Source organism: Littorina saxatilis, linkage group LG12, assembly GCF_037325665.1.
Source record: "Littorina saxatilis isolate snail1 linkage group LG12, US_GU_Lsax_2.0, whole genome shotgun sequence".
Taxonomy (NCBI): domain Eukaryota; kingdom Metazoa; phylum Mollusca; class Gastropoda; order Littorinimorpha; family Littorinidae; genus Littorina; species Littorina saxatilis.
The window spans coordinates 22678173-22692906 of record NC_090256.1 but is presented as its reverse complement, the minus strand read 5'-3'; the positions used below and the strand labels follow the sequence as shown (position 1 = coordinate 22692906).

General features: G+C 40.1%; 1 protein-coding gene across 2 annotated transcripts; it reads left to right on the top strand.

Moving 5' to 3' along the window:
• Nucleotides 1-721: 721 nt before the first annotated feature.
• On the top strand, nt 722-10702 carry LOC138981539 (phospholipid scramblase 1-like). Of its 2 annotated transcripts, XM_070354489.1 has the most exons (7): nt 722-1028; nt 1496-1573; nt 3468-3672; nt 5037-5148; nt 7290-7386; nt 8114-8232; nt 10278-10702. In XM_070354489.1, the coding sequence occupies exons 1-6, from the start codon at nt 839-841 to the stop codon at nt 8209-8211; spliced, it is 780 nt and encodes a 259-aa protein (XP_070210590.1). In that variant the 5' UTR covers nt 722-838; the 3' UTR covers nt 8212-8232; nt 10278-10702. The 2 variants fall into 2 exon arrangements, with proteins under 2 accessions (XP_070210590.1, XP_070210588.1); XM_070354487.1 differs by lacking the exon at nt 10278-10702 and having other exon boundaries at nt 8114-10082.
• The last annotated feature ends 4032 nt before the right edge of the window (nt 10703-14734 follow it).

The window sequence follows — 14734 nt, the reverse complement described above, 5'->3', positions numbered from 1 at the left end:
TTACGAAAAGATCTAAATATGTAAACAAATCTTATTTTGACCTGAGTTCAGGATGGGTGCGGCACTGCGCAGAAATCTCATGTTTTTCCCCCTATAGTTAATTTCGATATATCTTCATGATAGGCCATCGCACCTTAGCGACTGCACAATCATTAATTTTCAAAAGCGACCTTTGATATTATCTAATGATAAGCCTTCACATACTAGCCGCGTGAAACAAATATCTATATTAAACGCGTTGAAGAAGGAAACAAGGTTGAAATTGCCCATTAATCAGTTTTTAATAACTTGATCAAAGTCGATGGCGATAGAACTCGAATTCATTTTTAACTGAAAATGTTCTGACTTCGTTTCTGGAGCAATACATTTCTGCATGCAAAACTAATATAATTATGCTTAAATACGCTATCGGATTTCTCTGTGTCGGGTTGTTACTTTCAACTTTGTTCTGTTTCTCCTCCATCCGAGTCATTCCTTCGATCTGTCATTCTGTCTCTCCCCTCTCTCTTTTTGAAAACACTGTTTATCTGGTATTTTTTGCAACTTTCGATGAGCATCTTTGTGTTGGTTCGGGTTAAAAGTAAAGCTTTGTCTGTCTATTTTTGTCTATCTCTGTTCGTTAAAAAAAGTTGAAGACTCAATTGTTTGAAGACAGTCTGTAAGCAAGGGAGCTAATCAATGTGAATGTATGACAAGAAACATTCTACAGTGACGTCCCTTGGACAAGATGGCCTCTTCCTTGTCAGATCTATGTTTTGTTGTTCGAAGCAACCAAACACATTCTTTTCAGCTTCTTTTCGGGCCTATGTCTGCATATATATTAACAGTATAAATAATAATGTCGACAGACGGGGACCACGTTGTTGATAGACAACCACAGAGTATCGCGAAGAACGAGGATCATGGCGCTGTTAGGGATCGCAATGCGTTGCAGACGACACATGATGGACAGGTCCAGCAGCCAGGATTTCAGATTCTAGAAAAGTTGAACAAACTTGAAGTGGTCCAACGACTGGATACTTTAGAGGGTTTGTGAACGATATTTTAAATTGTGGGCATGTGTGGCGGGGGTTGTGAGGACGGGTACGGGGGTTGGCTAATACCATTTGTACCATGATGTGTGTGTGTATCATGTATGTGCGTGTGTACAACCAGGCTGTATGTGTGTGCACCTGTGAGTGTGTGTGTGCGTGGCTAGTCCAACATAAATGTTGTATGACAGAACAACCTTTCACTGTACAGTTCTTTCAACTGCACTTTAATTGCTACAAGTAACAACTTTTGATGTGGGCAAGTTAAGTGAGGAAACAAAACTTGAATTTGCAGGTTCAGCTCGTTCCCCCGGCTCGTTACTCCCCCTTAGGGTTAGGGTTAGGGTTAGTAACAAGCCGTGGGAGTAACGAGCCGGGGGAGTAACGATACGGGGGAGTAACGAGATGCTCCCGGTTCAGCGTACCTGTTACTTATCCAATCCCTCATGTTTTGTCATTTTCAGTTTGTTTGGGTTGGACTCGGAACAACAGGTACTGCATCTACAACGAAGAAGGAGAACAGATCTTCTATGTTTATGAAGGTAAAATCCATGTCCCAAACTAAGGAAGAAAAATCCAGTTTGATTTTGTAGTGTCTGCAGAATTATTTCTTTCAAATTCAACCAAACCAAAAAGAATTCAGTTTCTCATTTTGTTATGTATAAATTTGCAAGTATATATTACTGAATTCATCGTCTACAATTAGATAGCTAGCAGTAACTGAGATATTCGAATTGTGGATTTTCTTTATATTTGAAACGTAGACATGTGGTACTTGGTTTTCTAAATATATGTATTGATTAATGCCTAATAATTACTGCTCCTGCAATTTTCACATCTTAGTTCTTAGGCATGTGGTAACTCACAAGCAGTACAACCTGGGTCGCTGTGACAAAATGCGTTCCACCTTAGGTACTCATTTACATACATCAACTGCAATATGATTATTATTGTTGTACAGTGGAACCCCCTTATTACGACCTCCGCAAATCGGAGAAAATCAGGTCTTAAAAAGCAGGGGTGGGATTTTTCCGCGGATTTCCACACAACTTACGAATTCCCCTGGAGTAATCTATTTTTCCACGTCCCATTTCATCACAGTATCTATAACTTGTTGACTGAATGATATGGAGAGAAGTGAAGATGGAACAGAACACTGGAGGCTTGAGAGTTAAATTGTGCTGACTGAAAACTCCTGATAACTAATAGTCATTTTGTGCTTCAATGCATTGAATCATACTATTGCCAGTATCGGATTATGGATACATGGTTCATTACGTAAGTATGCACCAAGACAATGTTACCATTGTTGTGTGATTTTTTTTATTTTTTATTTTTGTAGGGGGGGGGGGGGGGGAGAATTTCTTTTTTTTACCTAATCCAAACGAGTTGAATTTTAGTCTCAGAATGCACCAGATTGTACAGATTTTAATCTAAAACTAGTCACGTAAGGCGAAAATACAACATTTAGTCAAGCTCAGTCGAACTCACACATTGAAACTGAACTCATTGCATTTTTTCTGCAAGACCGTACACTCGTAGCATCGTCTGTCCACCGCTCGTGGCAAAGGCAGTGAAATTAACAATCCAGAAAAGCGCGGTAGCGGTTGCGCTGAGGAGGATAGCACGCTTTTCTATATATCTCTATTCTTTTTAACTCTCTGAACGTGTTTTTAATCCAAACATATATCTATATGTTTTTGGAATCAGGAACGGACAAGGAATAAGATGAAATTGCTTTTAAATTGATTTTGGAAATTTAATTTTAATCATAATTTTTATATTTTTAATTTTCAGAGCTTGTTTTTAATCCGAATATAACATATTTATATGTTTTTGGAATCAGAAAATGATGAAGAATAAGATGAACGTAATTTTGAATCGTTTTATAAAAAAAATAATTACAATTTTCAGATTTTTAATGACCAAAGTCATTAATTAATTTTTAAGCCTCCAAGCTGAAATGCAATACCAAAGTCCGGCCTTTGTCGAAGATTGCTTGGCCAAAATTTCAATCAATTTGATTGAAAAATGAGGGTGTGACAGTGCCGCCTCAACTTTTACAAAATGCCGGATATGACGTCATCAAAGACATTTATCGAAAAAATGAAAAAAACCGTCTGGGGATATCATACCCAGGAACTCTCATGAAAAATTTCATAAAGATCGGTCCAGTAGTTTACTCTGAATCGCTCTACACACACACACACACACACACACACACACACATACACCACGACCCTCGTCTCGATTCCCCCCTCTATGTTAAAACATTTAGTCAAAACTTGACTAAATGTAAAAAATGAGGTCTTAAAAGGGAGGGAGTCTTAGATTGGGGGGTTTGAAAGGTGGGGGGGGGGGGTTCCATTGAATAGAAATGTATATTATTCTGTATATAAACTCTTAAAGCCCATACACTACTTTTTTCTTCATCAGCATCAGTGTGTTTCAACCGCGCAGTAACTGGTGCTCTGAGAGCACTTGCACTGAAGATGTCCCTGTCAACTGATGATCAAGATGATGTACTGAACCTGCATCGACCAGGTGCTTGCAGCAGTCGCTGCTGTTGGGCGTGCTGCAACCTGCAGCACATGGACATCGGGCTGCCCTCTGGCAAAGTTATTGCCACAATGGATGAAGTGTGCGTATGGCGGAACCCCTCTTATAAGACTCCCACAACAATGAGAGAACATTGGGTATTGAAAGGGAGGGCTCTTCCGAAAGCGGCGTATAGCTGCCTAAATGGCAGAGTAAAAACGATCATGCACGTAAAACCCCCCGCGGGTTAGGGGGAAGAATTTACCCGATGCTCCCCAGCATGTCGTAAGAGGCGACTAACGGATTCTGTTTCTCCTTTTACCCTTGTTAAGTGTTTCTTGTATAGAATAATAGTCAATTTTTGTAAAGATTTTAGTCAAGCAGTATGTAAGAAATGTTAAGTCCTTTGTACTGGAAACTTGCATTCTCCCAGTAAGGTAATATATTGTACTACGTTGCAAGCCCCTGGAGCAAATTTTTGATTAGTGCTTTTGTGAACAAGAAACAATTGACAAGTGGCTCTATCCCATCTCCCCCCTTTCCCTGTCGCGATATAACCTTGAATGGTTGAAAACGACGTTAAACACCAAATAAAGAAAGAAAGATGCACGTAAAATCCCATTTATGCTTGAGTGAACGTTGAAATTTCAGCCATTGAATGAAGAAGAAAGGGAGGGAATCTTGGAATGGAGGCAAATTTACAGATGTTATGAACAACAAAGTCTTAAGAGGGGGCTTCCTATGTACCCAGATATAACTTCAACTTGCACATACATGTTCCTGCAATGTGCAGACTGCAGTAAAGTATGATGAACAAATGCTCTTTGGTATTTCTCAGTTGTAATGAAGGGACTGGTTTAAGGTTCAGAAGTTCACTGCGCCCGTCGTTCATTTAGTGAAGCTGTTTATTTCTGTTGTGCTCTCGTTTGATTTTAAATTAAGGAGCTCATTTCTTGTTTGTGAGCAATCGTTGTCAATCCCTTTTGTTTGTACTTTTTTTAAAATCTGTTCGTTTTGTATCTGAATTACTGCTATTTTTTTTTATTTTTTTATTCAGATAGAAGAATTGGAAAACAACAAGAATTTCTTCTTCTTCTTCTGTGTTCATGGGCTTGCAAGTCCCACATGCACGTGTTTTTTGCACGATTGGGTTTTTACGTGTATGGCCATTTTTACCCGGCCATTTAGGCAGCCATAGGCCGTTTTCCAGGGAAAGAAGCTTTAGCACCCCCCCACGTTTCTAAATCCTACAACTTTATTTATTAAGCCTGTGTAATTTATAGTTTATGATAAGTGATAGTGACAGAAAAATGGAGGGAGGTAAGCTAGAATACTTACCATTTTTTTAAAATTATTAAATGTGTTATCTCCCCTTAATCTTCTTCTTCTTCTTGTCGATCACTATCTCCCCTTAATGAGGGCCCTGACCTGCATTTGTATGCCTTTGTGTGTGCTTCTGCTGTGCAGATGGAACTTCTGTATGCCTGAATACCGTATGATGGACGACACAGGCCAGCTACTGTACACAGTGAAGGGAGGACTGTGTCACTGCCGCTGCTGTTGTCAGCTTCAGTTTCTGGTACAGTAGTACTCCCCCTTAACGACCCCCCTGTTTACGACCACCCCCTTTTTACAACTGATTTTTCTACCACGGATGCGTTCTACTATATAATGACCCCCCAGTGAATGACTCACGCCAAAACGCGACTTACGACCGAGCTTTTGGGGATGAATTACGACTTTCGCGCATTTTCAGTCGAGCAGACAAAAACACATTCAACATGGCGGCTCTCGCTCCTCCAACTATCGTGAGACGAGAAAAAAACAACAACGAAATCTGGCGCGCGCGAGATCCTAATACATCCGGTTTTCCTCTGTACGCTATCTTGTCACGACGACTTGTTGACAAACGAAGATTCGCGAAAGAAAGAGAAAAGCGCCGACTCTTGAGTAGAGAGCTAATCGAGCGAAATGGCAATCCGTGGCGACTTCCTTAGGAGTCGGGAAGACGCAAATCCTGTGTATTGGCCGAGTGGTAACGCACTTGCGCTCGGAAGCGAGAGGTTGCGAGTTTGACCCTGGGTCAGGGCGTTAGCAATTTTCTTCCCCCTTTCCTAACCTAGGTGGTGAGTTCAAGTGCTAGTCTTTCGGATGAGACGAAAAACCGAGGTCCCTTCGTGTACACTACATTGGGGTGTGCACGTTAAAGATCCCACAATTGACAAAAGGGTCTTTCCTGGCAAAATTGTATAGGCATAGATAAAAATGTCCACCAAAATACCCGTGTGACTTGGAATAATAGGCCGTGAAAAGTAGGATATGCGCCGAAATGGCTGCGATCTGCTGGCCGATGTGAATGCGTGATGTATTGTGTAAAAAAATTCCATCTCACACGGCATAAATAAATCACAGAAAATAAAAAAATAAAAAATAAATAAGTAAATAAATCCCTGCGCTTAGAACTGTACCCACGGAATACGCGCGATATAAGCCTCATATTGATTGATTGATGTATCGTCAATGATAAGGACTCTGTGTTATGGAGATGGCGAGAAGAATAGTGAAGCGAAAGTACGCAAAGAGAGATGCCTGTACGAAAACCTCAACGATCGTGTATGGGACAAGTTTAGCGATGCAAGGCGAAGAAACATTCATGTGAGCGGAAAGATAATTCAGTAGAAAAGTCGTTATGCGTTCTATCGAGTTAGGACATTCGGATTTTACTGGTTGCGCCACAATGTCAAATGTGCTTCACTCAGCGGGGAGCGAGCATTACGCCATGAGTAAATTTTCTTTGAAATTTGAGTTAAAGTTGTTCTGCTGTAATGTGTTTGGGTGTGTGTGTGTGTGTGTTGATATGACAGTAAACTGCAACTGTGTGTTTGTGTGTAAACATGACAGTACATAACAGTACGTACACTGCAACCAAATTCATGACCACCCGGGCCAAAAACTCAAACCCCCATTTTAAGACCCCCCCTTTTTACGACCTAATTTTCAAGTTTTTTTCAAAGTCGTAAATAGGGGTTTTTACTGTATGTATGTCTGTTAACTGAAGCTGAGATGAGGTTTGCTGTTTAGATTCTACTGTGTTGAAAAGCAGGCTATGACGGGCGCAGTGGCGTGGTGGTAAGACGTCGGCCTCCTAATCGGGAGGTCGTGAGTTCGAATCCCGGTCGCTGCCGCCTGGTGGGTTAAGAGTGGAGATTTTTCCGATCTCCCAGGTCAACATTTGCAGACCTGCTAGTGACTTAACCCCCTTCATGTGTACACGCAAGCACAAGACCAAGTGCGCACGGAAAAGATCCTGTAATCCATGTCGGAGTTCGGTGGGTTATGGAAACACGAAAATACCCAGCATGCCTACTCAACGAAAGCGGAGTGAAGCTGACTATGCTCTCAGAGTATAGTTTGGGGAACCCAAATGGGCAAACAAGCTCACACGTAACCAGAAAATTCTGGAACGCTGAAGAAGAAGAAGAAAAGCATATGCTGTGTTAGTGTGTATTTTAGGGTCATAATAATGGGTGGTGGTGTTTTTGGTGGCGGTTGTGTGTGTGTTTGCGTGTGCGTGTTTCTTCTTGTTGGTATTGTTATTAATTAACAATTTATTTCAGCTATGAAGTTTTTTATGCTGAATTGGTTTTTTTCTGAATCTTTATGTATTAAGAAATGAATTAATCATCAATTCTCATTAATTTTTATTTTATTTTGCTATAGTTTGTGAGTCCTGACGGAGAGGAGGCAGGAAGAATAACAAGGTCTTGTCTGGGATGCAAAGAGCTCATTGGAGCTGCCAACAGGTTTACACTAGAATGTAAGACTTCCAATGATTTTCTCTCACTCAGCTTTTTCAGAGAAATTTTTTTTTATTATTCTGACACAGTTTCAGACAGTTTTGGGCACTTGGCCCGCTGCAATTCCATACTTACCCTAAATTTTAGTTATACATAGAAACAAACCCAAACTGAAATCAAATATTTTCTCTCAATCACTCCGTCCTTTCCCACACCCATGCAGCCCCAGTTAGATTACTATCTGGTCACAGTTAGATTACTATCTGGTCACAGTTAGATTACTATCTGGTCACAGTTAGATTACTATCTGGTCACAGTTAGATTACTATCTGGTCACAGTTAGATTACTATCTGGTCACAGTTAGATTACTATCTGGTCACAGTTAGATTACTATCTGGTCACAGTTAGATTACTATCTGGTCACAGTTAGATTACTATCTGGTCACAGTTAGATTACTATCTGGTCACAGTTGCAGTGGATTAACATGGGAATACATAATTAAAACATCATTTATTGAAGCCACATTGTTGTCTTGGTTCCTTCTTTTGGTAAATAGCATTCCGTTTACTTTTCTTGTTTCTATGTCTGATTCTCATTTTCAACTAAATTGTATCGGAAATGTTCACATCAGCTACAAAATATGGACTGACATTAGATTTCTGTTTTCTTGTTACCAACACTATAAACGTCATGGTCCCATTATGATCTCATGATTGTTATTTTTGTTTTCTTCTCTTACTTTCAGTTGGAGATGACTTATCACCTCTGCAGAAATTAACAATATTAGGGGGGAGTTTTCTGGTGGACCTGAACTACTTTGAAAAACAGAACAAGTGCTGGTGATAGAGAAGATGAATCCAGAAGGTGAATTCTGAAGACAGATTCAAAAAACACTGTTCTTCTACACTACCCGGCATGCTCATATTTTCTGTGATGCAATGCACAAGCACTAGTGTGTTTATGTGTGTGTGCCAGGTGTTTATAGGCTTTGTTGCCAGCTGACTCATTTGCCTGAACACTACTAAACTATTACAATCTCATGGGTGACCAATTGTACATCAAATTATAATACTCTGCTGTAAGAAAACTGAATTTTGGGTATACATGTATTGGTTTGGTTGGTTTGTTGTTTGTGAGTAGTGCAAAGAAAAAACAAGTCGCGTAAGGCGAAATTACTACATTTAGTCAAGCTGTGGAACTCACAGAATGAAATTGAACGTAGTCCGCCGCTAGTGCAAAAGGCAGTGAAAGTGACGAGCCTGTTTGGCGCGGTAGCGGTTGCGCTGTGCTTCATAGCACGCTTTACTGTACCTCTCTTCCTTTTAACTTTCTGAGCGTGTTTTTAATCCAAACATATCATATCTATACGATGTATGTTTTTGGAATCAGGAGCCGACAAGGAATAAGATGAATTTGACGAAAATTTAATTTTGATCATAATTTTTAATTTTTTTAAAATTTTCAGAGCTTTAATCCAAATATAACATATTTAAATGTTTTTGGAATCAGAAAATGATGAAGAATAAGATGAACGTAAATTTGGATCGTTTTATAATTTTTTTGTGGTACAATTTTCAGATTTTTAATGACCAAAGTCATCAATTAATTTTTAAGCCACCAAGCTGAAATGCAATACCAAAGTCCAGCCTTCGTTGAAGATTGCTTGGCCAAAATTTCAATCAATTTGATTGAAAAATGAGGGTGTGACAGTGCCGCCTCAACTTTTACAAAAAGCCGGATATGACGTCATCAAAGACATTTATCGAAAACATGAAAAAAACGTCCGGGGATATCATACCCAGGAACTCTCATGTCAAATTTCATAAAGATCGGTCCAGTAGTTTACTCTGAATCGCTCTATACACACACACACACACACACACACACACACACACACACACACACACACACACACACACACACATACACCACGACCCTCGTCTCGATTCCCCCTCTATGTTAAAACATTTAGTCAAGACTTGACTAAATGTAACAACTAATTAATTAACGTTAACATGTTTTCTTGCATCTGCATCCTAAATACTTGGACTCATTGAATGCTTTGTTTGCTCATGAAGTCTTAAAAACGCTATGTTTTGCTGATACTAATTTTTGTTGTTGTTGTAAATGCATCTTCATAATATTTATTGTGTAGGATGATTTTCATGTCTTTTTGTTCTCATAACAAGATAAAGACTTGTTATTTCTGTGATGTGTATGTGTGTCTCTTTCAAAATCTGTGTGAACATGTGTATCTGTCTGTCTGTGTGTCTGTCGATAGGTGCCTGAGTGTATGATGAGATGGGTCCGAGTGTATACGCTGAAACTTTCTTTCTTTCTTTCTTTGGTGTTTAACGTCGTTTTCAACCGTTCAAGGTTACGCTGAAACAAATGAAGATGTTTTCTAAATTTGAGAAGAAGAATGTGAGTAGAGCTTGTTATTTTCTGCAGCTAGTGTGCACTGGTATTCCAGTTTTTAACACACATGTGATACCTGGTTGTTTATTGTGTCTGTCTACTTTGCCGAAAAATTCTGGCTTCTGGTTTTCTTGCTCATAATCTGTTTTATACTTGATCATGCATGATAGATTGAATATGTTTTAAAATATGTAAATACGTATTGCTTATGCTTGAGGGAGAGCAATGGAGGTACATGTACGCATACAAAAAATTGCAAATAAAAATGCAGTGTTTGCAATTTGTAACGAACCAGCTTTTGTATTTGTGTGACTTTATTTTTGGCTCGCTGGCAGGTTCTGTCTTTGTGTGTGTGTGTGTATGTGTCTGTGTTAGTGGTGTAGTTGTTTCTTGCAGCCATGTTGGTGTGCTTTTTACTGGTTGGAGGGGAGGGGGTCAGGTAGTGATCGTTTGGCTGTCCTTTTCACTTCTACTCTGTTTTCTATCCACAGCCGGAGAGGACTGTGAACATTAAACGTTTAAAGGCCCACTCCGCCTCGTGAAAACAAATCGCCTCACCGCCGTACCGTCTTGGATGTGGTCAGGCTTTTACATGGCAGAAGACTGCATCCCCCCACTTGTTGACACCAAACATGGCAGAAGACTATGGCATCCCCCCACTTGTTGACACCAAACATGGCAGAAGACTATGGCATCCCCCCCACTTGTTGACACCAAACATGGCATAAGACTATGGCATCCCCCCACTTGTTGACACCAAACATGACAGAAGACTATGGCATCCCCCCACTTGTTGACACCAAACATGGCATAAGACTATGGCATCCCCCCACTTGTCGACACCAAACATGGCAGAAGACTATGGCATCCCCCCACTTGTTGACACCAAACATGGCAGAAGACTATGGCATCCCCCCACTTGTTGACACCAAACACAAACATGGCAGAATACTATGGCATCCTCCCACTTGTTGACACCAAACATGGCAGAAGACTATGGCATCCCCCCACTTGTTGACACCAAACATGGCAGAAGACTATGGCATCCGCCCACTTGTTGACACCAAACATGGCATAAGACTATGGCATCCCCCCCACTTGTTGACACCAAGCATGGCATAAGACTATGGCATCCCCCCACTTGTTGACACCAAACATGGCATAAGACTATATCCCTCCACTTGTTGACACCAAACATGGCATAAGACTATGGCATCCCCCCACTTGTTGACACCAAACATGGCATAAGACTATGGCATCCCCCCACTTGTTCACACCAAACATGGCAGAAGACTATGGCATCCCCCCACTTGTTCACACCAAACATGGCAGAAGACTATGGCATCCCCCACTTGTTAACACCAAACATGGCAGAAGACTATGGCATCCCCCCACTTGTTCACACCAAACTTGGCAGAAGACTATGGGTTTTACGTTTTACAACGTTGATGGCTAGACTAATGGTATTCCGAATAAGCACTAGTTATTCTGGCCGAAAGAAATCTTGCATTGTATTTCTATAATTCTGGGTTCATTTGGGGGTCCCTCTGTGTCCGGCTGCTCTTTTCCAACTTATGAACAAGTCGCGTAAGGCGAAAATACAATATTTAGTCAAGTAGCTGCCATTTTTCAGCAAGACCGTATACTCGTAGCATCGTCAGTCCACCGCTCATGGCAAAGGCAGTGAAATTGACAAGAAGAGCGGGGTAGTAGTTGCGCTAAGAAGGATAGCACGCTTTTCTGTACCTCTCTTTGTTTTAACTTTCTGAGCGTGTTTTTAATCCAAACATATCATATCTATATGTTTTTGGAATCAGGAACCGACAAGGAATAAGATGAAAGTGTTTTTAAATTGATTTGGAACATTTAATTTTGATAATAATTTTTATATATTTAATTTTCAGAGCTTGTTTTTAATCCGAATATAACATATTTATATGTTTTTGAAATCAGCAAATGATGGAGAATAAGATAAACGTAAATTTGGATCGTTTTATAAATTTTTATTTTTTTTTACAATTTTCCGATTTTTAATGACCAAAGTCATTAATTAATTTTTAAGCCACCAAGCTGAAATGCAATACCGAACCCCGGGCTTCGTCGAAGAATACTTGACCAAAATTTGAACCAATTTGGTTGAAAAATGAGGGCGTGACAGTGCCGCCTCAACTTTCACGAAAAGCCGGATATGACGTCATCAAAGACATTTATCGAAAAAAGGAGAAAAACGTTCGGGGATATCAATCCCAGGAACTCTCATGTAAAATTTCATAAAGATCGGCCCAGTAGTTTGGTCTGAATCGCTCTACACGCACGCACGCACGCACACACACACACACACATACACCACGACCCTCGTTTCGATTCCCCCTCGATGTTAATATATTTAGTCAAAACTTGACTAAATATAATAAAACGGATTGATGCAATGCTGGTTGTCACGTAAGCTCAGATGTACCTGGCAACCTACATAAGAAGTTGTATCGATGTTGAAAGTGTGTGATGATAAATATGGCCCCTGATGGGGTCAAAATCGCGCAAATGTGAGGGTAAATTGTGTTACGTCGAGTGGCATCTCACACACTAATTATATTTAGAATAGTCTGTGTGACTCCAGAGCAAGAACATTTTGAAAACAGCAATGTGTAAATTCCTGTTCTCACAATAGGCGACCAGCATTGTAGTCTGGTACTGGCACTGGTAGGAAGTCAAGTCAGTCAAGTCAAGTCAAGTCAAACAGTTTATTTACCAAATGCAAAGCACAGGATTTTGTTATGGTGTATGCATAAAACTTCACACTCCTTCCACACGCATATATCATAATAAATATGTACAGATAAAGTGTTTAATTTCACTGGGCCTATTTACGTGTGTAGGCTATACCAACCAGACAGTTCTGCATGTGACGCGGGAAGGGCAACAACTCATGGCTTTTATCCGTCAGTCTGGTGGCGAGTTCTTTCCCTTACACTTATTCGTCACAGCACACGGATCCTAGTGGTCAAGTTAACCTGAACCATGGAATGAATCTGAGCAGCCGAGAAAGGGTAAATAGCAAACAAAGACTAAATCGTGCAAAACGATTACAAACAGGGAAATAACATAATGATCGAAGTAAATAAACCAATGTCAAAGTGACTTCATTCAAATATGACAACGAAAAATGCAATATGGAAATAGTGGAAGGGCTCCTAATATGGACCGGCTCCTAATATGGACCACCACCAACTAACGGCGCTAGAGCGCTCAAAAAAGTTTTATTCGCTGTATTCACCCTCTTTGGATAACTTCCACATCTCAAAACAGTTGCAGAAACAGAAATCTCAAAACCGTTAGGCTTTTTCTGTTTTTTCACTTTTGGCAGCGTTCACTCTAAATTTGCCGCCTAAAACGGACTTGTTTCTGTCTACAGCCAAAGCTTTTATCAAACAGAAATGGCTATGACAGCTAAAACCGTATTTGTTACATTTTAGCAGTGTTGACCCCGAGTTTCTACTGCAAACAAAAAATAATAGCAAAATCTCAAAGTATGTGCGAGTCCCCTAATATGGACCACGTTCAACAAATCGAAGAAAATAAAAGCCAAAAGCTATTTTCATTAATTCATTGAGAAGCTTGCTGGTAATAACCTGTAACTAGCCCTCGAGATTTAAAAAAAATGCAACGAAAAGTCTTCTTTTCGTGGAAGTTGATAATTTCACTTATTTTCACTCTGTTTTTGATAAGCTTCTTTAGTTTCCTGGTGTGCTTCAAATAATGCTCTCATTAACCCGAAACAGCTTAATATAGAGCATATTCTAATTAGGCTGACTTGTACACTAAGTTGTATCATGTTATTTTGAAATATAGGGGGCTTTTTACAGTGATTCGTGAAGGCCGCTTCACTGGTCCATATTAGGCGCCCAGGCTCCTAATATGGACCCTTTGTGATTTTTTCTGTATTTAATTTTTGCTGAATGTGTATCAAAGCTATTTTACTCTAATTAGGCCTAACGGTTAACCTAAGAAAGAAGGACTACCAAGCACAAAATGAAACTTCTTTGCACGAAAACAAGCTAGTTATCAGCAATAAACAAAAAGTGGTCCATATTAGGGGCCCTTCCCCTACGATAACCGAAATCGGGCAAACATAAAATTGATGGGAAAAGTCCACCATGATTGGAATATCTGCCCCAAGTTAACAGGTATTTCATTCAAATCTGTCTATCTGAAAAATGTAATACGCAAAATAAACAGCTAAAGAGAATACGTGATGAGTAGCTATCTTTCTTTCGGATAACTTATTCCAGTCTCTCGTCTATTTTTCTTTCGTGTTTTCCGTGTAAACGCACGATTTCAAAATAAATCACAAACGGGTTCAGCTTAAATCAGAGACTTCATTTCTCACTCTAATTTCATCAAAAGAAACTAATACATTTTTTGTCAACTGCTAACTTCGAGCAAAAGAACCTAAAAAACAACCCACTCCCTTATAGCCTCAGTTTTTTTCTTTCTCCGCGCTGATTTATCCGCGAATGTAATGTGTCATCCAAACATCTCAGCGCCCAAACGACATGTCAATTTAGCCGTATAAGGCGCAGCTGAGAAGAAAAGCAATTACGCAAAACTTAAAGGTAGCGAGCGAGAAGGTTGATCTTGGAAGAATCGGTTTTCCCCTTGATTTGCCACTGACAAGAAAGGCGAGCTAAGGGCTGGGAGGGAAAAATTCCTCGCAACACGCAAAGGTTTGGAAGGTCAGGGAATTGATGAGGCTCCGGCGATCAGACACGATGTGGTGTAGAGAGTTCTAGATTTCACGACGCGTAGACGCATGGCGTTGCGTTAGAAATGACGTCATCTGCGATGATGAAGTTCAGATTTAACGTCCTCGGCGTCAGCGGTGGCCAATTAAAAACCTGTTTTGCTCAATACAATACGCGACGTCACCTGCTGGAAGCTGATCCGTTTT

Coding starts and splice junctions, on each gene's coding strand:
- LOC138981539 (XM_070354489.1), top strand. CDS start 839: ATGTCGACAGACGGGGACCACGTTGTTGATAGACAACCACAGAGTATC. Junction 1,029..1,495: donor ACGACTGGATACTTTAGAGG/GTTTGTGAACGA, acceptor TGTCATTTTCAG/TTTGTTTGGGTTGGACTCGG. Junction 3,673..5,036: donor ATTGCCACAATGGATGAAGT/GTGCGTATGGCG, acceptor TCTGCTGTGCAG/ATGGAACTTCTGTATGCCTG.